We start from the raw sequence: 22,540 nt of genomic DNA, 5'->3' as shown, positions 1-22,540 counted from the left end.
AGACATCTCGAACATCAGAATTAAAGGGAGAGATGTCCTTGGCCACCTCTTTTAACTTTTTGAATGCTTCTGTGTACCTGCCATTTCTGTGTTGTGCTGTGGTTGGATTATGGGATCATGTGCACAGGACATATTGAAAATAGGGTGATTGGGTTTTCAGATGCTCTGTAATGGTGCTCCTGTGTCCAGATCCTAATAAACCAATGCCACTTAGGGGAAGGAAGACTGAAGGTGATTGGGCTGAGAACAATACAGGCTTTTCTTTCTTTTCTTTTGCTACCCCTTTAATATGCCTATACTGTTATCAAGTTAATTTTTTACTTTGAGAAAGCTCAACCTGTATTGAATTTCACTCATTAGTGTTCAACTAGGAGCCTGCATTTGTTACTAGATGTTCCCAGGTGCTTTCCTGAGCAGGGATGGATTAAAGCACCTGCTTGACTTTTTGCCAAATGAAAATTGTGAAGGAAATGTTCCTAAACCTGTGGAGAGTGGGTATGTGCCTTGGGTTATTGGAGAGTGATAGACATGAAGCAAGTCTCAAATCTTGAATGAAGTGTTAGTGTGGAGAAGGTAAGTAATGGGGACTGAGCTGGCTTTCTGACCTCAATAATTATGTGTTCCATCTACATCAGCTGCCCAAATGCTTTGTCACCTTTCAACCTAAGGCTGGCTTTTCAAGTGAATTAGATAATCTGTGTAAAACTGCAATATAAGCACTCCTTTGGAATTGAAGTGACCTTCAGTGAGAATCAAAGTGACTGTAGTTCATTTTAAGTTCATTTATGTTCGTGTTTGGTGGTAGAGGCTGAAGCTGAATGTACACAGAAAGCTCTTTAAGTTTTAATGCACTTTTTATTTATGTTTTTATAAATTTGAGGTAACTTTTTCTGTTTCCTTGTAAAGAATATCTAGTGATAATTTAAAGAGTTAAAGGGGATTTATAACTCTGGGTGGGTCTGTGATTAATGGTCTGGGTCTATCAAGAGCATGGATATTGCCATGTGAACTTTCCTGGGTTACCCTATTTATCTTCAGTCTGGTGCAGGCAGTTGGCAGATGTCACCGGGCAGCCTCTACTGCCTCATCTCTTCCACACCTGGATCTTGGACTTGCTCATGGTTTTGGTTTCGCTACAGTCCATGGCAAAATAGCTGTTGGAGGCATCAACATGAGAGGTGCAGACTGTAAACACCCCAAGTGTTATCTGTGGCTCGTGTCTTTCTGCTGTAGATGTGAAGTTTGCTCTTTTTATCTGAATGCATTTATTGAAAGGGTTTATAACATAGTGGCTGCAATAGCAGAGGATTGAGTTCAGTGGCTGAGTGATCTTGGGTGAATAACTGGATTTCTAGGATGAGGACTCTGCTGAGATGAGGGCTGGCAGAGCAGACTGGAACATGCAGCGTGTTTGCTATATCATAGGCATGTTCTTTGCTTCACTGGCCATACAGCTGAGTGTGATTTTCTTTGGCAGATAAAATTTTTGATGATGAAGACTCCGTGGATGGGAACAGACCTTCCTCAGCCAGCTCCTCTACATCTTCCAAGGCCCCTGCAAACTCGCGCAGAGTTGGGATGGGGACTACCCGCAGACTTGGGTCTGCACCTCTGGGCTCCAAGTCTTCTAGTAAGTGAATAGCATGACATTGATGTGAAGTATTTATACTTCATACTGAGCTTATTGCAAGGACTTCCAGACTGGCCCCCAGAATCCAGTAACAAGTTTTTCCCTTTGAAATCATGACGTGTGTTCTCTGTGTGCCACAGCCAAAGTCGGGTCGGATAAACCCCTATAATGTATTTTGCATTTTTGAAAGGTTGGATGTGTGTGGTGGTGCGCTGAGGGCTGTGAGTAAATCATGTCAGTGTTGCAGTGTTCTTTAAACCTTTATAGCTGCAACTCTAACTGATCTGAGACAGGCTGCTTACAGCTACATGCTAAACTTTAGCCCTTGCAACCTAAAACTGACACACTGGCTTGCTTCTAAGACCTTTGGGCATTGCTGGTAATGAAGGCACAGAAAGAAAACTGCAAGCAATAATTCTACATGTGACTGTAATTCTACATGTGGCCTAGAGAAATGGAGAAAGTTCCCTATCTCAGACAGTCTCTAATCTGATTAGTATTCCAGAGACTATTTATCTTCCTTATAATTCGTCTGTTTGTGCACCTGTCAGATCTCCACCTTCATCTATTATAGATGGGATTGAATCTTTAAAATAAAATCTCCCATATAATTAAAGTAAGTATTCCCTTTCATCTTTCAGACTGTGTCCCCTAACTGTTGAGTGATTACTATAATGACTTCCCTAATGTGCCCTCTGTGCCTATGAGTTGAAGGATGCCATGAATGTCTAGCCTGTGCCTGGCATTGAATTTCCCTGTCTCTGCTTTCATTACATCTGCAGCACTCTGAGGCTGCATGGATAGTGAACTTTCTCCTGATTAAGTGCCTTGATAGCTGGTGGTTTCTTAATTGATTCTCTTGTTGATAAGAAGATTGAAAAGGCTTTTTAATTTGTGTGCCAGCAGCCAAAGAGGGAGCAGGTGCTGTGGATGAAGAAGACTTCATTAAGGCATTTGAAGATGTCCCAACGGTTCAGGTAGGTAGAATTACATGTTAAACCACACTGTACTAAAAAGCAGAAGATGGATAGAGGATCTCATGGTAATCATCAGCAAATTGTGATTCGTTGTGATGTTAACAAATCTTCTTTAAAGGGGAAGCAAGTTAGAAGTTCAAGGGAGGCAAGTTTTAAGTGATGGTATCTGCCGGTAGTTCCTGTGAAATCCTCAGAAGCAGAGGGAATGGGGGTGGGAGTGATGTGATAGAGGTATCACAGGACTGGATATTGGGCTGGAACTGGATGTGCACTCTGCACAGTGCAGTCTGGTCAAGTGAAGGCTTAAATCAGCAGGAGCCACTCTCCATCTCATCTGTACCCTCTGGGAACTAAAGGCAAAAGGTGACCTGTGTCTCAGGGATTGGTGCTGTGTGAGTGTGACAGCTGGGCGGTGCACGTTTGCTTATTTGGCTGGATAACTGAGATGCATCACGTATCCCCTCTCCTTCACCAGAGCTTTGTGTTTGGGACGGCTGAACTGCACATGTGTCCGCTCATGATCTTTTGTAGGTCTTGACAAATATAGCCACTGGTAGCTGCAGGAATGCTACTTTAAATTGTGTAATTGTAGTAAAATAATAAGAGATGAACCTTTAATCGTCTTGTGATAATTTTGTAGCTTTTGATTGCAGGTGGTGAGCATAAACTCTGTGCATTATGCAAAGCCACTTGTAGCACATGATGTTTAAGCATTGAGGAGCAAAGGAATAAGAATGTTGTTGGGAAGTGATCTGATTTTCTGGAATAAATCTTGCATTATGGTGCTGCTCTGTATTTCAATTTGTAGATTTATTCCAGCCGGGATCTTGAGGAATCCATAAACAAAATCAGAGAGATACTATCAGATGATAAGCATGACTGGGAACAGAGAGTTTCCGCGGTAAGTAGTGAACTTAAATATGATCTCTTTTAATAGAAGGTTTTTCTATACTGAGCTTAATCCCATGAATAAGGGACTGGGATAACCTCAGGGTAAGGCCATAATGTAGTTTTAGTGATGAACACCTGTTATATTCCCCCAGACTGGGGGGAAATATTTCCTTATGAGACTGAATTTAAACCACATCTGTGAGGGAGTATGCTATTTGATATACAAGAATCTGTTGAGGCAGGATCAGGTTAAACTGGAAGTCATGTAGCAAATCCAGATGTAAAGCTAGAAATTTGCTAGCAGATGCTACAATCAAAATATCAAAAGTCATACTCAGAATATCTTAAAACTTACCTCATAAGGCAGAAAATGACTTGGATTGCAGAGAACTTATTTATACTTCTGCAAAAGGAGGTGTGAAATAATTCAGAAAGAATTTACACACTTAGGTTTTGAATAAATAAATATGACTGTGGGAAATGTGGAAGTGGAAAATTGGATGTTATTTGCATGTCAAGACTGAGTTTTATTTGCTGAGGTGAGCTGTGTTTTCATAATATGAATAGATGCATGGTCTTGTCTACACAGTAGACTTTCATCAGTGTTGTATAGTGACTTCTGTCAAATCCTGTATTGCAGATCTGAGTGGCAGACTGTGCTGATTCAGCTTACTTTTGTTTAATTTTATTTCTGTACTGAGAGCGTGCTTGAATCGAGGCAATGTGCGGGTGCAATGGTGTACAGGAGGGCCTGTGGAGTGTCCAGAGAAATGTCTGTAGGGTGAGATGGTGATCCCTGTAATATTAATAGAAAATTTCCCATTTTTCGGGGTCAGGGCTCCACTTCTATTAGAGCCAGATAATTGTTTTAATGAAGTCAATGGGCACATTATAGATATAAGTCAGTATTACTCAGACCTGGGTGTGAGCCATGCCCTTTAGGTCTAGATATCTTTTAAATATATGAGTCAGTTATGAGATGACCTGTTTTAGAAGCTGTTGTAAATGGGGGAACAGAGGGGAATATTTAAGATGTCTTTTGGTTTAAAAACTAATATTTGTGTTATTGATAATACAGTTTGAGTAGCTATATGCAACACTTCTGGATTTCTGTAAGTTAATGCGTTTATATTATATTACTTAGTATGTTAACCTATGAGTTGAATATAAGATACAAAATAATAAAATTGCTTGGACATCAAGAATCAAGTTCCTCAATGCATGTTCAGGAGTAGTGTACAAGGACCCTGGAAACCAGATATTGACCCAGAACATAATTTTTCTTATATTTATCCCTCATTAACAGTCACTGATTTCTTTTTCTTAGTTGAAAAAGATCCGCTCCTTACTTTTGGCTGGAGCTGCAGAATATGATAACTTCTTCCAACACTTAAGGCTTTTGGATGGAGCATTTAAATTATCTGCTAAAGATCTACGGTCTCAAGTAGTACGAGAGGCTTGTATCACGTTGGGGTAAGTTTACTTTCCATGTGTGCTTGAAATGTGATGTAGAAAAAAGGAACAGACAGTGGTCAAAACACAATTAGGATGCAACTCCTGCTGCTAGTTCTAGACTGTTAGAGGTAGAAAATGATTTTGCTACAGTTGTTTCAGCACATCCATGTAGGCCACTAATTGTAATTCTGCCAAGCTGTGTTCCTCAGTATTAAACAATGCTGATTACAGATATGCAGAATTAGTGATCAGGCTGTGCCTTCATGCATATTAGGGAAGGATTGAACAATAAAGCTGAAAATTTATATGTTTTGTTCCAGTTCAGACTGAGCTAGTTTTTATTTTTGTTGGTCTATCCTTTGGAATGTTTCAAGAAACAGGGTGCTTCAGTGTTTCTAACATTTTTTAAAAAAAATTGTGCATATTAAGGCAAAATAGGGAGTTTCAGTTATAATATAAACTAACTGAAAAAAATATTCTATAACCATGATCCCATTTGTTTGATAATAAGTTTTTAACTGTGCTAGTTACTTTATTTTATGCTGATCTTACTGTTTCTCAGGGTTCAGGTGAATGTAGAGCACAAGTTTGAAATGAAAGCAAAGGAACTCTGTCCTTTGGAGTCAGAGAAGAGATGACAGTTGCAAAGATTGAGATGTCAGATGTGCTTATGTCAGATGTTCTGTCGAAGTCTGACTTGCTTAATCTTCAGCTCACTTATCACCATGACTTCATTCTGTTTTTCAGACATTTGTCATCAGTTCTGGGAAACAAGTTTGACCATGGGGCAGAAGCCATCATGCCAACAATTTTTAATCTAATTCCGAATAGTGCCAAAGTCATGGCCACTTCTGGTGTTGTAGCAGTTAGATTAATCATTCGAGTAAGTATACATCAGAAGGGAACAATATTACAGTTTCCAAATACTGCAATGTTTCTGATGAAATGTGAATGCTGCTGCAATGAAAATTAGATTAAATGCCTAATCTACTTTTCCGATTGTGCTGGGCTTGGCTGTCTCGGATGTCGTGCAGCCTTATTTGTTAAGCTCTGCCAAAATAGTAGGAAAAATGTTTCCTTTTGCAGAGCAAGATATTATGATCCCTCTAAGAGCTGAGCAAACTTTTTTCTTTGAGAGGGTTTTAAACCTGCCTTGCAGCACAGTCTCATCCTCTTAATTATGCTCTACAGTACCTCACAGACAGTTCAGGTTTCATAAAACAATTAGTTCACAGCAGTGGCTTCTGCTTAGTAATTTATTGGGTAATCTGTAGGTAGCCTGATGTCTCTCAAGTTGTCACCACTGGCAATTTAGATTCTCCTGCAGTGTCTTTAGCTCCTTGACTCACTGGGGCCTGTCATTATAGAAGATAATAAAGTATCTGTTAAATATAGCAGATAAAATACATCTTTAATAATAAAAATCTATCCATATTTGTTAATGTTGCTTTATTTAGCAGTTCTGCTTTTAAGAATTGAACTGCAAGAAGTATCTGAATACTGGGCTCAGGTGGCTGAAGGAGGTGGTCTTTCGTTCTGGAGAACTGTGATGTAAAGATTTCTTCCTGTTTCTGTTGTTTTCTTCCAGCATACGCACATCCCTCGGTTAATACCCATCATAACCAGTAATTGTACCTCCAAGTCTGTTGCAGTTAGAAGGTGAGAATTTAGTTTGAATTTACTGGGTTTTACCAGTAAATGAGTTTATATATGTTTTCTGATAATGCAAATGTATTTGCTGTTATTTGTGAAAATGGTTTATACAGACACTCACTTATTATAACATGAACCTCACTCTCCCCCGTGATTTGGGTTCAAATTCAAAGTCAGCTGTCCTGTATAAACTGCAGCACTGCAGAGAGGAAAAGGCATTTTTCCTCAAAGAGAAATGTTTTTTAAACTAATCTTTATGCTTACATGTTGTTGTAACATCATGTTATTTTGGCTTTTTTATGGACACATTCCTGTTCCCCACTCTTAGCTGTTATGTGTTTTCTTTGAGCCAGTAGCAGTAGTAGTCTTCTGTGATAGCATCATTTGGAAGGGAAGTTGGACTGGATGTGCTAATGGTGCTCTCCGCCCTTAAAATCTGAGCACTTCAGTCCACTACCTGGCTGGGAGACTTACCTCGTCCACATAGATGAACTAGTTCTGTTCTAGTTAGACAAAAGGAAGAGCTTTGTTGTTGCTGCATTTGGTGACAAACCTTGAAGTCATTTCAGCGCGCTTGTGCCTTAGTTTCTTGAAGTGAGGAAGGGAGATTAAAGTTGGAAAGTGTCCCCACATGAAGCTAATGGTGAAATTTCTGTGTGAAACTTGAACTAACAGGTTCAAAGTATCAGCATGAATCTTCTGGCCTCCTATCCTGTTTAATGAAAAAGGGGCTTCCTGGATTGTTTTATGTCAAGGCCTCTCTACAGACTTCTCTATAGTGAGCTGCCTGCAGTTAATACTTCAGACTGTTTATTAATGGTGTTTTTAGAGATGTTGATGTTTTTATTGGGGTCTACACTGAATTTTGATGTCCCAAAAAGCTTCCTAACAAAAGATGTCTGTTCAGAGTTGGGGATGGCAAAGCCAGCATGCCCAGATTAATTTAACTCGACATTTCTTCTTTCTCTTCTCTCAGGCGCTGTTACGAATTTTTAGACTTGCTGTTGCAGGAGTGGCAAACACACTCCCTAGAAAGGTAAGTTCTGAATACAAGTGGGTTAGTTCTCTCCTGCCTATATCTGAGGAGGTTAATTCTGGAGAAAGAATAATCTAGGAGGTTAAGATTGTATCAGGTAGGTCTAGTAGAGATTTTTTGGCTACCAAAAAAAGCACGTACTTATGTGCACACACACCATTTGTCCCTGTAATTCTGTCAGTCAGAGTTTGGTGAGTGTGTTTCCTATGCCAGCCTTGGAAAACCTGGCTGAGCAAATCCGTGAATTCAGTTATTTTTTTTAACAAACTTTTTTTTCCTTTTGCACCCTGAAGTGAGATGTGAGGTGAAGGCTACTACACATCTTATCAGGAGCTTTTGAGGCTTCTACCTTACTTCAAACTAATGACCAGTTAAAGTAATTGTGGGAGAAGAGACTGGGACACAATTTCCTTAGCCCTAGACTGTGCAAGACTATTTAAGGCTTAAGAGAGAGTTTTTGAACCAGGCAGTTTGAATAGCTAAGTAAAGATCTATGAAGAATGCTGCTTGCCATTTCCTAGACAGCAGTGTGGGTGAAATAAAAATGTCTTGTTAGAGTAAATAAATAAAGATTACAAAGGATCTTACATCAAAATGGGAGGATGTGATGAACTGTTTGTTTTTGGAGACCAAGGCAAAATCAAATCAGTCGTTTGTTTATAAGTGTTGCTTATCTTTCTGAACTGCTGGATAATGTTTTCTTTCTTATTTCAGACACATATCAGTGTTAGCTGAAACAATAAAGAAGGGAATTCATGATGCAGACTCTGAAGCCAGGATAGAGGCAAGGAAGTAAGTGGAAGGTGTCTGATTTTCCTCCCCTTCTTTGCCCCTGTTGTATGGTTAGCCAGTGGTATTGCATGCTTGAAACACAAGTCCAAGCAAGTCTTCTGACTTCAGTTGGTGGTAACTTTTCCCTTGGCTTGGGAGTGTGTGTTTCCGCAGGAGAGGCCATAGCAGGCGATCATACAGGGCTGAGTTATGTGTATTGCATCTTGTAATGGTGCTTATTTCACTTTGTTCTTGTAATATTTTTTTTTTCTATCTGGGCAGGTAAAATGCTTACTTACCTTGTTTAACAGTCTAGAGTTGAGAACTAGTAACCTCATCTTTCTTTTTGAAGTTTGAGTTGCTTGCAACTAACTGAGATTTCTGTTTAGTACACAAGCATATTATATATAAATATACTATTACTAATACCTTTTTTCTTTCTTGGCCTGTATACAAGACAGTAATGCTGGGCAGAAGTGTAAATTGGGTGAGCAGTCCTGCAGAAAGGGATCTGGGACTGCTGGCTGACAGCTGCTGATTAGAAGTCAGCCAGGAGGGCAAACCCCAGCTTGGGGTACATCAAGCACAGTATGATAGGATGTGTGGAAATGCTTTAGAACTCTGCCAGGGGAGGTTCTGACTGGACATTATGAAACATTTCTCTACCAAGAGGGTGGTCAAACATTGAAACAGGCTTCCTAGAGAGGTGGTCAATGCCCTGAACCTGTCAGAGTTTAAGGGGCATTTGGACAGTGCCCTTAACAGCAGGCTTTAACTTTTGATCAGCTCTGAATTGGTCAGGCAACTGAACGAGATGTTCCACGTAGGTCCCATCGAATTGAAATAGTCTATTCTATTGTTATTTGCTAGTGTTGAAATAAAAGTCCTTGTGCTTATACACTGCTAAATGGTACCCTAAATAAAGGTAGTATTTTATGACACTGAAACAATATCTTTGTGTTTATCTATAGGAAATTTTAATATTTACAATTAATTTTCTTCTGTTGAAGATCTTATGCATTTCCAGTGGTCTGGTCATGCTTATGGTAGTATGCTGATATACCAGGATCATGCTCTTCTGAACAGAACACTACAGGAACATTTTTCTTCAGAAAGAGGCTGCTGTAAAACATGAAATCAATGAACAATAAATTTCATCAATCTAAATGCTCTGTTATAGGCAGAGGTGTTTCACACTAGGACTACTTAAATCCTTTTGAAAAGGCAGTGTGTCCATCACTGAAAATTACAGTAGTCACTGAGACTTCACAACAGGTGACTAGTTAATCTGAATAGACAGCAAGGAGAATGGCATGAGACTTCAGAGAGCATGCTTAATTCTCTCTTCCCATGTTTATTAAATAGCAGTGTGGCTGATTGTAAGACAGAAATTTGTTTTCTTCTAGTGATGTGAGAATGTATGTGGCTTCTCTGAGGACTGGCTGTCACACACAAACAATTCTTGATTCATTTGAGCTAATGATTGTACTCTTAAACTGCCCATTAGTTGCCCCCTGAAAAGTACTGAGAGTCTTCATCTCCTTTGTACTGAGAGTGAATGGTGTTTGGCTATCAACCAGGAGATTTGGACTATAGAGGAATTCTTCCCTTATCTTAAAATGCTCTTTTATTTTTAGCATGGCACTAATTTGAAGTCCATGGGAGCACCTCTTTTCTCTTCCTTGTTATTTCTTCCCAAAAACACTGTCAACAGCCTCAACTCAGTACAGAGATATGTCTCTGCAGCATTCTAGGAGAACTGTTAAAATTAAGAAATAAAACACCTGGTGCTTTTCTGATTCAGGCCCATGCATGTGTGTTCTGCCTTTGGTCTGTTCTTGAAGTAGCTCTTGAACACCCAGTCCCAAACTAATATCAGTGTAGTGGGTCTGCAATCTTATATGTACAGTAGACAGCTGGAGGGATGAGGGTTCCTTCCATAATAAAGATTTGTTGGCTACTTGTGTTTTTACAATGAATACACCAAGTGATTCTTTCATTTGGTTTGTCTTCCGTGTAGCTGCTTGAGTGATACAATGGGTTGAAAAAAGGGAAATGTCTTAAATGTGTCACAGGGCAGTAGATGGTTGAAATGCCTGGGCTAATGAGCCCACTGATGGCAGTAGTGAAAAGGGCTCTGACTGTACCTTTGCTCCACTGCCCCCTAAAACATGTCAAGGGCTTGCTCACAGTATCGTGCCTTGTTTTCAGGTGTTACTGGGGTTTCCACAGTCACTTCAGCCGAGAGGCAGAGCATTTGTACCACACCTTGGAGTCTTCCTACCAGAAGGCCCTGCAGTCACATTTGAAGAACTCTGACAGCATCGTGTCCTTGCCACAGTCAGATCGCTCCTCCTCCAGCTCCCAGGAGAGTCTCAAGTAGGTCTTTGTGTCATTCACTGCTTCTTGATTTAAACAACTGCAGACAGACAGCTCCACTGAATTGGAGGGAGCCATCTCATAGCTTTGTCTCATCTGGTCATCATTTGGACTCTACACTTGGTTACTCCAAAATATATATTATAATTTTTTTTAACTAACGTTATATGAAAATAAAAAGCCAGCAAAACTGCTTACTGGCTTTAAAAATATAATCATTATCTTGACTCCATAAATAATTTTCTAGGAAGCTGTTTGTGCTCAGCAGATACTGTTAGTCATTCCTTTCAGGTGTGCTTAAAATAGTGCCTGGATTTAGGTTCTGCATTTCGCATTAATCCTAGAGGTATAAGTCTGCTTCTATCCATACAAGAGACAAGAAATGACTAAACTAAATTGGAGTTGTAACTACAAAGTCAATATTTAACTCTTCTGTTGAATGTATTTTAGCTAGTCTTAGAGATACAGTTAACTTAGACTCCAAATGTCTGTGATTTATGTGTAATATGATATCAAAAATTTATTGGTTTAACTTTTTAAAGCTACAAAAAGTGTTCTTAAAAATCTCTTCTTACATAAATAATATGAATATGAATTTATTTCTTAGTGCTTTTATAACAAATGTCATGGTGGTGCTGTATTTATTCTTGAACAAGCTTCGTTAATCTCTTTCTGTATATAAATAACTTCTTATTAACTTAGTTGTGTACTGAGGGAACAGAGTAGCATTGCTTCTGATGACTAAGAAATAGTACTTTTGTTTTAATAAATATTTATATTAACTTCCAGCCGTCCACTGTCTGCCAAAAGAAGTCCTACTGGAAGTACTACATCTAGAGGTGAGAACAGGAGCTGGAAAATATGCTTGGATGTTGCTGATGAAGTGTGATGGATTAGAATGAAAATATCAGACATTGTGATAAGCAAAGAAAAACTTTGATCACTGTTTAATGCTCCCTAAAATGGCAGCTTAGAATGTAAAAATTTTAAATAGTTTTGGATTTTACACCATATTTTGTGCATCAGCTGCTGATAAAATGATGCTTTTAAAGGATGTTAGTAAATCTGTAATTGCTTACACCTGAAGGGAAGCCTAAAAAGCCTTGAAAATTGTAGCCAAGGTATGTTTAGCTGTGTAATAACTCAAATAAACTGCTGCTGATGCTAAGATCTACAGCTACATAGTCTAGTGGTGCCTTCAGTTTAACAATTTTCTGTCATTAATTCTCTGTGGTTTCAGCGCTTACTGGAGGTGTCTGCACACAAGTCCTACATTGTTAAATTCCATCTCGTTGCTAATCTATTTTTACTGTCAGATGGAATATTTAGGTACAGCTTTTCTGTCCTAAGTAAATGCATACAATAATCTAAATAATACATTTTAACATAAAATATAATAGTCAAGACTTTGTTGGTAGAAGATTAGCTGCCTTCTACACCTGACCAAGATCAGGTTCTGGCTGGTTTGTCTATACACTACACCCTACTGAGACCTTTGATTCAAGGAGGTATTGTTGTGTAACCTACTTGACTGTGCACACAAATGCATGTTTGCTTGCAGCTGAGTAGTCAAGCTTCATGCTTAAGTGGGTGAGCATCAACAAGTGATGGAAACAACGATCCTCTTGAGAAGATGAGGTGTTGTGAAGGAAGTTATTAGAACCTGAACTGAAGGACCTGAAGGTCTGTTTCGGCCAGCAACTCACAAGCCAGTGATGGGTATTGTGGTTGAACTTTCCCATCTAGATTCTGTTAGAAATGTCTTTTTACTGGCCTGACAGCCTTTTTGATCTTACCATTTAGGCTTGTGTCTGATAAAGTTCTTAGAGGTAGCATCAGGTCAGCATTGATGAAATATCTTTGCATGCAGTGTGGGGAAGCCCTCACTGCCCTGATAAAGCATTCTTAGTTGAGGTATTTCAGTACCAGCAGGGAGCGTTAAAAATAGTACTTTAAACTGCTTGTCAGGCTCTTTGAAGCACACAGCTCAAAAAATTAATCTTCTTTATTCTGGATCTCCCACTCCCATCTGCAGCATCTACAGTAAGTACAAAATCTGTGTCAACACCAGGATCTCTGCAGCGATCCCGCAGTGACGTCGATGTGAATGCAGCAGCTAGTGCCAAGTCAAAAGTGACGTCTTCTGGAGCATCCACCCCCTTCAGTTCTGCTGCAGCCTTGCCCCCAGGGTCATACGCATCACTAGGTAAATCTACGTGTTCTACTCTGGCAGTCAGCTTTCTTTAGTAGAAGAAAGTGCCTCACAGTTTTGCTGGAATATTAAACTCTAACTAGAAGAACATACCTTTAAGATAGTTCCCAGCTCTCCAGGATCAGTGTGTGATCTCTTGCCCTTTGGGATTAAGGAAAAAAAATGACAACAGAACTAACTTGAAGCAACTTCATAGGTTTTGAATTGTATAATAGTCTGCATCTCTTCTTTCTGGGGAAAAGCAGAACTTATTATGGTTCTGGGACGTTGCTGAGGAGAATACTTACTACTCAGTTCCTTTTGACATGTCCCCCTGTCTCTTTTCCTTCTTCTCCTTCCCTCCTTTCCTGACACTGGTTTTCCATTAATTGTTTTATGCTTTGAGTAGTACATCTTAGGTGAGTTTGATCGCTTTCTGTTTCACAAAAGAGAGTGATACAGAAGCAAGAGGAAGTCAGCCTTACTGTTCCGCCGGACAGGATATAAGTATCTGTTCTTTATACTAACTCTTTGGATTATAGCCATGTGTCACATGATTCTCTCAGAGCATTGTATATCACCTTCAGGTACCTCAGGGTTTCTTACAACACACTTTGCATTGGATCTTTCTCTCCTGGAGATACCATTGGAGAAGTCAACGGAGGAGGAAATGCAAGGCAGTGATTGACATCATATTTGCTGAGCTTCAACTCTGTTGTGAACAGAGCTGATCATCTGAGCTAGTTTCTCATTCTGCTAGTTTCATACTAATGTAATCCCAGACTTGTCATCAACTTACTTTTACAGGAGGGAGAAAAGTCAGGAATCTGTGGTCTTGATTTAAACTATAGGTTATCTTCCTGAGTCAGTTGAGAAGTTTCTTCTCCTTAGTGTAGGGCATTTGGTCTTTAATCTGATAAAATATACTTGGTGAATTATGTAGGGATGGTTTCTATAGATTCCTTTTTGAGACCGGTCTCTTTCATATCTGAAATATTTTACCTTGGCTTAGACGTGTTGGTTGTATTCAATTCAGAAGCTGAATTCTTATTCTGATTTAAATTGTTCATACTTGTTTCAAGATGTAGATACATCGCAGTGGAAACATAATACAGAATGTGAAGTTGATCCTGTGCTTTTGGGCTTGCACGTGCAGCCATTTTTGAGTCGTGCTGTGCACTGGCTTCAGTGGCTAAACTGCCTTCAAACAGTCATGCCATGAGGAACAATGGAAGAGGGGGGAAGCACCTACTTAAAGCTAACTTGATCCTTGAAGCTGAGAGACTGAATACAGTTAGTCTTTTTCTTAAACTAGACTGTAGGAGAAAAGCAGCAAATTCACTCTAAGTGATGCAAACATGGCTGCTCCTCAAGGACCCTGCTTCCTTTTGAACTTGCAGGGATGTTTATCATCTTCACATTCCCATGAGAGAAATGGTGAGGCAAGCAATGAAAATTGAGTTTGGCAAAGGTTGGTTATTGCAGGAGGGAAAACCTGCAAGTGTTTTCTTCAGATATATCCAGGTTTGATTTGCTGCACAGTCAAACTTTTTTCATCTCTTTAATTGTATTAATTTTTTTTGCATATTTATGGAGCTAATATATAGTGCCCGCTTCTGTTGATGTTACTGATTTTTCCCTATTAACCCTCTCCTTATTTTTCTTTAATTTGCTTAAAGATGGTACTACCAGTAAACCCGAGGGTAAGCAGTCTCTCTGTGTAACCGAGGTGTGTCCACAGTCGTACTGCCCTGCCTGGTCTCTGTTCTCAAAGTGTTATCTGGTTCTCATCCATGTTCACTGGTGACCTGCATGAAGTGTTGCATGGTTGTCCTGCTCATTTTGATGCCATGGGGTATTCTTCACTTTCTCTTTGAGCTCCTCCCTGCTAATAAGCCCTAGTTTGCTTTTATGACTTGACTTCTGGTCAGAGTTGTATGTGGGTTTCTGTATTTAAAGCGCTGCTTTTGGTTGAAGGTGACCTGTGCCCAAACTGAAAAAATAAACCAAACCGAAACCAAAACCCAACAAAAAAACCCCAACACAAGGCTTGTGATTTCTTGCTCCTTGATGTGTAAAGGTTTGCTGTGTTTTTCCATCCAAAGCTCAGGTCACAACTGCCAAATGCTTTTGGGAAGAGACTGGGCAGTGAGAGAATTGAATGAGATAATCACATGGCAGAAAAATGAGGACAGTAAACAATGATCTCTAGGGAAGGAATATTTAGTCAACCTCTTTAAACCTGAGCTCTCTTTTTGTTGTTAACTGTCTGAGATGGCTTACACTGAAGACAGTTGAAGGAAAGGCACTTTTTTTACTAGAACACTGAGCCTGCTAGTTTGGGAAGGATCCCAGTCTGTTCCTCTGGCTCATTGTCAGAACTTGTTCTTTATTTCTTTTTTCTCAAGCAAAAAAAGATCACTGGGAAATCACTTTTTCTGAGGTAGACAGGAGTTGAAAACAAGAATGTTTTCTACATAGAATGAAGAAACTACATCCCCCAACGAACCCCTTTTCTTCCAATGCAAGTCTCTTTTCGAGGGATCTACTACTGTCTTGTGAGACTGTGCTCGTATCCTCGATAGCTGCTTGTATTTGGATGTGGTGGTCTTAGAAGTGCCACTGTACTGTTGTGACACATTATTTTCCTGACTACTATTGATGCATTGATTTATTATTTAGAGGGGAAGGTCTGTACCATTTCTGAATATGGTACTTAGTGTTGAGAGGTGAACTGGCTCTGCATCTCGGGCAAGTGTTTGTGCTTTGTGATCTGTCAGTGATAAGGAATATGAAGTTGGCCTAAACACCTCTATTTCTAAATCAGTCATGAATTGGATGAAAATTCTGAGTTGTTATAATACTGAGCTTTTTGGTTTTGTTAATTGTTGACCCTTTTATCTTCTTTTCATCCCAGTTCTCAAACCTTTCTATTTCTGGCCTAGCTTTGAAATGTTTAAGGTTTAATGTTAATTTATGGAATACCCTATGCAGTTCTCAGTCCTCTCTTTAGCTGTGATAGTATTTGTGTAAGCAAGTTACAACAGCTGTCCTGTGGAATACCTTTATTTTTAGCTTATTGAATGCTTTATTGCCCTAAAGCAAAAGGGTGGGGTTTTTACTTGGTTATTGTTTTCAATTCAGTTACATTTGAAGCAGATCAGATTTGGTAAAAATCTGTAATAGAAACCAGCAAGTTGCTTAAGACAAGGAAGATTGAGATGAACTTTCAAAAATGGAGTTTGCCATCCCCTTAGCGTTAAATACCGAATCTCATATTTTGTTGCTATAGGATTCTCTTTTTTTTGGACAGTGAGGATCAGGGAGAATTATAACAACACAGTACACTAATAGCCAGAGTACTTGAAGGAGTAAATCACTGTTTGAAACTCTTCATCTTTATTTTCCTTTGAGATGGCTCAGGGGAAAACAACCTTTATTCAGGGTTTAGTGTGTCCTACACTGAATGATGAAGGCTGAGAAAGGTCTTCTGCCAACTCTCTGATATTGCAAAATTTTATATTCTTGACATAAATGTAAAAATTAAGAGGGTGGGGGAAGAGAAAAACATCCTCTTGCTCTGGAAATACAGGAGGAAACAGAATATAAAGCAGAAGTGCCACATACAGCCATGCTCCTGTGGTTTGTTTGGGGTTTTTTGCAGGTCACCGGTAAGTCTTTAAGAGAAAATCCCCGTGTTTTTTTGTGTGGTTCAGCTTGACATTGAATCTGCAGTCTGGTTCCCATCATGGCTTTCTGTAGCTACAGTGTAAAAGTTCTGCACCTTCCCCTCAACCGGAGCCAGCATTGTGTGGACTTGGCAGTTCCAATCTGCTTTGCCCTCGGTTCTCCTCAGTGGTTTGGTGAGGAGCCAGGCAGCTCAAACCAGGAGTAAGATAGAGTAGCCTGTGCCAGTAACAAGAATACAAGTTGAGTTGAGTGTCAGTCCTTTGGTTTTAAGTAGTGGCATCCCAACTGGCAAATGTTGCTGAAATGTGCTTCCTTATGGAAAGGTACTGTGAGTCTGTATACCAGTGAAATCTGTGCAGGTCTTCATGCAGTACACAGTTATGCCTTGATTGCCCAGACCCTTCATGTATGGGGTCTGGGCAGTCAAAGCAATCATGATTCCCTGAACTTCATTAAGGGCTTTGCACACAGAAACCTCAAAAGAGATAAAGTCTTTATATTGATCGGTACTTCACAGCTAGTGCTGGGGAGGTAGCGCTTGTGCCATGTTTGTTATACCTGATTAAAAGGAAACCTTAGAAAAGTTTCTGCGTGTTTTATCATGAAGTGGATTTTCAAGGAATGTTTTAAAAAGGTGCATAATGCTGACTTTCAGTACAGAATAATGGTGCAGAGCATTTCTGTTATCTGGCTGCCTTTTTTCAAAGTGAGCATAAAGTCAAACCTTTCCCTAAAGGGAGAAGCATAAATGCTGGTTTGACCTGAAACTGGCAAGTTTAAAACAAAATCAGCAGTTTCTACAATCAGTGGCACAATTTTCAATAGTTTTTATTATTCACCACAAAGGCAATAAAATGTGCTTCATTATAATTTTCAGATAACTTAGGCTCAGTTGGACACCTTGAGTGCATTATCACAGGCTTTGGGAGTAACACAAGTTTAAAGAAATCACCATTCCTGATTTCTTCTCTGCCTTAAAGCTCTCCCTTGTCCTCAAGGGCAAGGCTTCTTTCAAAGTGGTGACTGACCGTGGTACTGCTCAGGTAGCAGGTTTCTTACTTCTCTTGGTCCATCCCTTTGCAAGTGCTGAGTTGCTTTGCCCGTGCTTATTTCTGTAGGGCAAAGTGGAGCAACTGTTGTTTACTAAGTCCTCTGCTTTGGAGGGAGTTCTTGTGCAAAACCTAGAGATGGCATAATCTGATGCTTTCCAGTAAGAATCAGTTCCTTCTTGGGGAAAACTGTGGTGCAGAGTCAGGTGTTACACTAATATAATGTTGGACAAGTGCTGAATATGCATGGTAACCATTCCAGTGGTAGTTGTAGAAAGTTGTTTACAGATTTATATGTAAAGCATGTTTTTAATTGATCTGTGTCTCAGATGTCCATGTGACATTTAGCAGCGATACATATAGGGGGTACTAGAGGTTCTTTCAGTAATGTTTTTCTGCAAGTGGGGCAAAAACTCAGTTCTGGGTACCCTAAATGCTTTAACCTGATCCGTGGAGAGACCATTATCATCCCAGTGCTTCCATATGTAACTTGTGTGGTTGTTGGTATCACTATTCACACACGGAATTGATTAAACTGAGTTGTGGAGCTATAACATACCATTTCTAGACTATTTGAAAGCCATTTTCTTCAGTGTAATGCACAGACTGAGTGTCACAAAGCCCATGTCTGTTCTGAGGAATGGGGATGGTGCAGTGTCCACTCAGAAGAGCTCAGAGCAATGCTGTCAGGTGAAGCCTCTTGTAAAGCACAAATGTTATCATAGAATCTTACTTCACTTGTTCCTTTTAAAAAAAAAACCAAGACAACCTTCCTGGGTTTTAACATATGTTAGACATTTCAGGGTTGATTCTGAACCATTGTTGTAAAAATGACAGTAACTTCAAGAAATAAAACCAAAACTGCCTAAAAAATCCACAAATGGTTTCTTAACACAAAGCATTTGCATGAAGTCTTTCAAAATCCTTTCTGTACCAACCAATGTGTCACGTATCAAATTTAGATCAAGGGCTCTTTTATGGAAATACTTTTATGGTTTTTGGAAACTAGTTGGGGCAGTCTTTATCTGTTCCTTTGCTGTGCTGCTGTTGTCAGGATGCAGTAATGCTTTTAAAAGCAGCAGAAAAATAATGATTATGAAATATAGATTGCTACATCTGCAGTTTGAGCTAGATATGGAGACAAACCCACTTGAAAGCAAAGAAGTTTTGGGAGGGGAGGTGTTTGCTTGAGTTTAACAACAATAGCAAAGTCTAAATAACTTACTTGATATGTTTTTTCCAGTCCTGCTTGAAATTAGTTTTTCTGTCTCGGTTAGAATGATAGAGATAAAGCCACATGCATAGTTCTATGTGCAAATAACTCTTGGGTGTAAATGCAGACTCTTGTTTGCACATGAAATTCTTAGGGAAATGTAGCAGACACATTTATATCTACATATTGCAACTACAGTATGTGCATGCTGTACTTGGTATAATATATGTGAAAATCTGTTTGCACAATGCAAGTCCAGTGCAGTGTCTGAAAGGATGAGAAAACCAGTATCAGTGTTGGCACTCTGTTCCTCCTGTGGGAGAGCAACTCCTTGTCCCACATTGTTCTCTCTGACACCCATTAGCCCAAAATCAGTGTGCAAATCTATCATTCCAAAAGGAGGCAGAATTTTGTTCCTGGGCATTTATTCATTCAGAAACTGCTGAAGTTGGTAGGAATCTGTCCACTAACTCTCAAGGGTTTCAGAATAGGACTTGAGTTCTCTGTTTCTAATCCTGCTGATAATCACATGTTAATTAAGTTTGACTCTTCAGTTTTCTTTTTTAAAGCCTCTAGAATTGTTATCAGAAGCTAATCTTGGTTTCTCTTTATAGATTTTTTTAGGCTTTGTATTTCTTAAGGTGGAATACATATTGTCCGAGTTTTCTCCTTCTTAGTCACCTACTGATGGAGACCAAAAAAAATGAATTTTTTTGTAGATGCAGAAAAATCCAGAAAATTTTGAGGATCTTAAGTGGTCTGTGCATAAGAGGAGACATCAGTATCTTCTCACCCTTTCTTGGCCCATACATATCACTAAACATGTCTTCCAGTAATGTCTGCTGTTCTGTGTAAAAGTGAATTTCAGCTTGAGTTACCCCCCAGGACTTCCTGTAATGCCAAGGCCTCCTGTTGGCGTTCTGGAAGGATGTAAGTGAATTCCATTACTGGTTCCTAAGACTGGTCAGGTTTAACTTCTTGTCTTACTACGATGCCCTCCTGATGTGAGAAATGAGGGGAAGTCTTGAGGCTTCTGACAAGAGTGTGACATCTGTCTGCCTCCTTCCCTAAGCAATTCTTCCTCAAAGCCCATGATGGGGTTCGGGGTCCATGCCTTGTTAACGAGTCACAGGGTGGCTCTGCTCATCTGTGTGTAGCTATGTTGTGCCAAACTTGCACGGGATGGGAGTGAGCCAGCAGAAAGCTCTAGGGCTACCTCTGGTTGTGTATCAGGCTGACTGTTTGTAAGAGGCAAGACTGTACTAGAGTAGAGGAGAACTGCAGCCTTGCTGGTGGTAAGACCTCAGCAGCCAGTTTGGTGACTGCTGGACCCATGTGGACGTGCTCAGAGCTTGTTTAGTTAAGCCGGTGATTAAAAAGTTTTGTTTGTGTTTTCTGAGTTTATGCTAATGATTTCTTCTGTGTCTCGTTTATAAGCAGTTGTTTGAATGTACATGCCTGTATTTTGCCTACTGAGCTGTTTTAAAACTAGGTGCTGGTGAAGAGGTTTGAAGTAGAGCTGTCTTGTAGGCTTTTTCCCTTGCAGACAAGTTTAGCCTTTCTTCTCAAAGTTAAGCATCTCCTTGTCTCTTTGTGTCTAGCAGAAACTTGCAGACCATGTTATGAATATTTTGAGAGCTCACAGAAGAACGTAGCTCCCAATTTTTCAGCCTGGGCTGCTTGCCATTGTCTTGTCCTGCATGTGTACCTTATGTGAAGTTGGGTTTTTTTGGGTGGGAAATGTGTGTCTCCCTGTTCATATTTCTCTGTATGCTTATGGTAGAGACAGAGGGCAGGAGATGAATATCTGTAACCAGTGGGTGCAGTTGTCTAGACTCTTCCCTTACCTGATATGGGTTTTTTCTCTTTTATTATTGTGCCTGAAACTTGAAATCATCCTCTGAATGCAGGATAGCACTGGCATGAGTCCTGAGAAACAACTTCAGATTTGGCTGGGAACGGACGTGTTGAAAAGTACTGATGGAGGCTTTCTTTGTGTTACTCTTAATTATCATTTCTTTCCCATTAACTAGAGACAGATAATTGAAGCTTAGCACTGGAAAGAATGTTCTGTAGGAAACGGCCCTGCCCCAGGAAGGGGGTGAACTGATGACCCTGTAATCTTTCCTAGCTCAAATGTCTGTGGCTTTTTCATGAGGAAAGGACCGAAAAAGGACCAAGAACACTTTATACCCTTTCTCTGCTTAAATAAAGAGAAGGCACACAGAATCATTTTTCCACAACATTGATTGTGTTAAATGGGACTCTCCATTACAAGTCAAGTTACACTGATCTCTGGATAAATATGAGGGATCTGTAAACAGGGAAAATTCAATGAGCCTGAAATAAAAGCATGGTCAGACTGCATTGACAGAGTGTCACAGGAGTGCATGCCATCCTGTGCAGGGGGAGCAGGATATAAAGCACCAAACACCTAGCTGGAAATCCCAGTGATGGAATTTGGGAGGGCATCTGTCACACCTGTCTCTGAAAGTGTGATCACCTTCTCAGAAAGTAATAATTTGATATAGGAAGCTGCACTGAGGAGGTTGACATTTTTTGTTGTTGATCCTTTGTAAAGAAGCTACTATAGAACAGAAACAAAGGCTATAGAGAGGTAATATTTTTTAATTAAACTGGCTGATAGCATTACCGAGAGCAAAGAAGTTTTTGGACTCATGGACTGTGGCTGTTTCCATTCCCTCCCCTGCGTCTCAGCCAGCCCAATAAAAGGTGTTACCTCTTCTTATAAAATTCTTTTGTATACCCTGGGTAATTGTGTGTAGAGTGTGTTAGACACTGCTACTGCCTTTTATTAACAGTGTGATTGTCTTTGCATTCCTCCAGGTCGGATCCGTACGAGGAGACAGAGCTCTGGCAGTGCCACAAGTGTCACCTCGACGCCTGCTGATACTCGAGGCCGCAGCCGGGCTAAAGTAGTTTCCCAGTCCCAGCGTAAGAATTGTTTTATTCCTGGGGGAGCAGAACAAACAGTTATTAATACGTTTCTCTTGAACTGCAGTAGCGTCAGCTGAGAATTGGGCTCACTTCTGATAATAGTGTTTGGACATGTAAAAAAATGAATCCCCATGTAGGCAGTGTGTGCTCCTGCTGACAGAGAGGGCCCCAAATCCAAGTGCTAAGTTGCTACCATTATTTACTGGTTGTGCAGCAGAATCTCATGTCGCTGTCATCTGTAGAACTAAATAGCTGGCACTGAGTCCTGCTGAGACACCCCCTGTGGCTGTAGCTGACTGCTGTCCTGGGGTCTTGCTCTGCCAAGCTTCTCCTGCTTATGTGACTCTATTTCTGTATGTGTGACACGTGAGCTGTCTAAAATTAATGGGATCTGGCATCAGTTTAAAATAGGACATTATCTATTTTGTGTAGATATGGGTAAAAGGGTTCTGCTTTGATTCACATGACACATCTGCGCTCTCTGGCTTCCTGGCAAGGCATGGCTTTCCCCTAGGAGCCACACATATGGTGCTGCTGCATGTTTGTCATGTGCATCTAAGGAGAATTTTGTCACTCAAACTTTAAAAGGAATTGAGGATAGGAAGAAGGCTAGTCCCTGTTTTGAGGACTTTCAGCCTTGTGGGTAA

At 40.0% G+C, this 22,540-nt stretch overlaps 1 protein-coding gene across 18 annotated transcripts in view; it reads left to right on the top strand.

Moving 5' to 3' along the window:
* The window catches only part of CLASP1 (cytoplasmic linker associated protein 1), a 175,830-nt gene that overhangs the window by 82,623 nt on the left and 70,667 nt on the right, over positions 1–22,540 (top strand). For 15 of the 18 annotated variants that reach the window (XM_017823514.1, XM_017823518.1, XM_017823523.1 and 12 more), the window contains 12 exons: positions 1,478–1,630; positions 2,534–2,607; positions 3,416–3,508; positions 4,826–4,971; positions 5,701–5,836; positions 6,542–6,612; positions 7,583–7,642; positions 8,357–8,434; positions 10,625–10,792; positions 11,582–11,631; positions 12,828–12,998; positions 21,783–21,890. In XM_017823514.1, coding sequence (XP_017679003.1) covers positions 1,478–1,630; positions 2,534–2,607; positions 3,416–3,508; positions 4,826–4,971; positions 5,701–5,836; positions 6,542–6,612; positions 7,583–7,642; positions 8,357–8,434; positions 10,625–10,792; positions 11,582–11,631; positions 12,828–12,998; positions 21,783–21,890 — 1,308 coding nt within the window. Of the gene's footprint in view, positions 1–1,477; positions 1,631–2,533; positions 2,608–3,415; positions 3,509–4,825; positions 4,972–5,700; positions 5,837–6,541; positions 6,613–7,582; positions 7,643–8,356; positions 8,435–10,624; positions 10,793–11,581; positions 11,632–12,827; positions 12,999–14,662; positions 14,687–21,782; positions 21,891–22,540 lie in introns of all 18 variants that reach the window. The other 3 variants (XM_017823531.1, XM_017823516.1, XM_017823525.1) reach the window with 2 other exon arrangements.

This window comes from Lepidothrix coronata, unplaced genomic scaffold (genome assembly GCF_001604755.1).
Source record: "Lepidothrix coronata isolate B3197 unplaced genomic scaffold, Lepidothrix_coronata-1.0 Scaffold103, whole genome shotgun sequence".
Lineage (NCBI taxonomy): Eukaryota > Metazoa > Chordata > Aves > Passeriformes > Pipridae > Lepidothrix > Lepidothrix coronata.
Note: the sequence above shows the minus strand (reverse complement) of the source record. Positions and strands in the feature narration are given on the sequence as shown.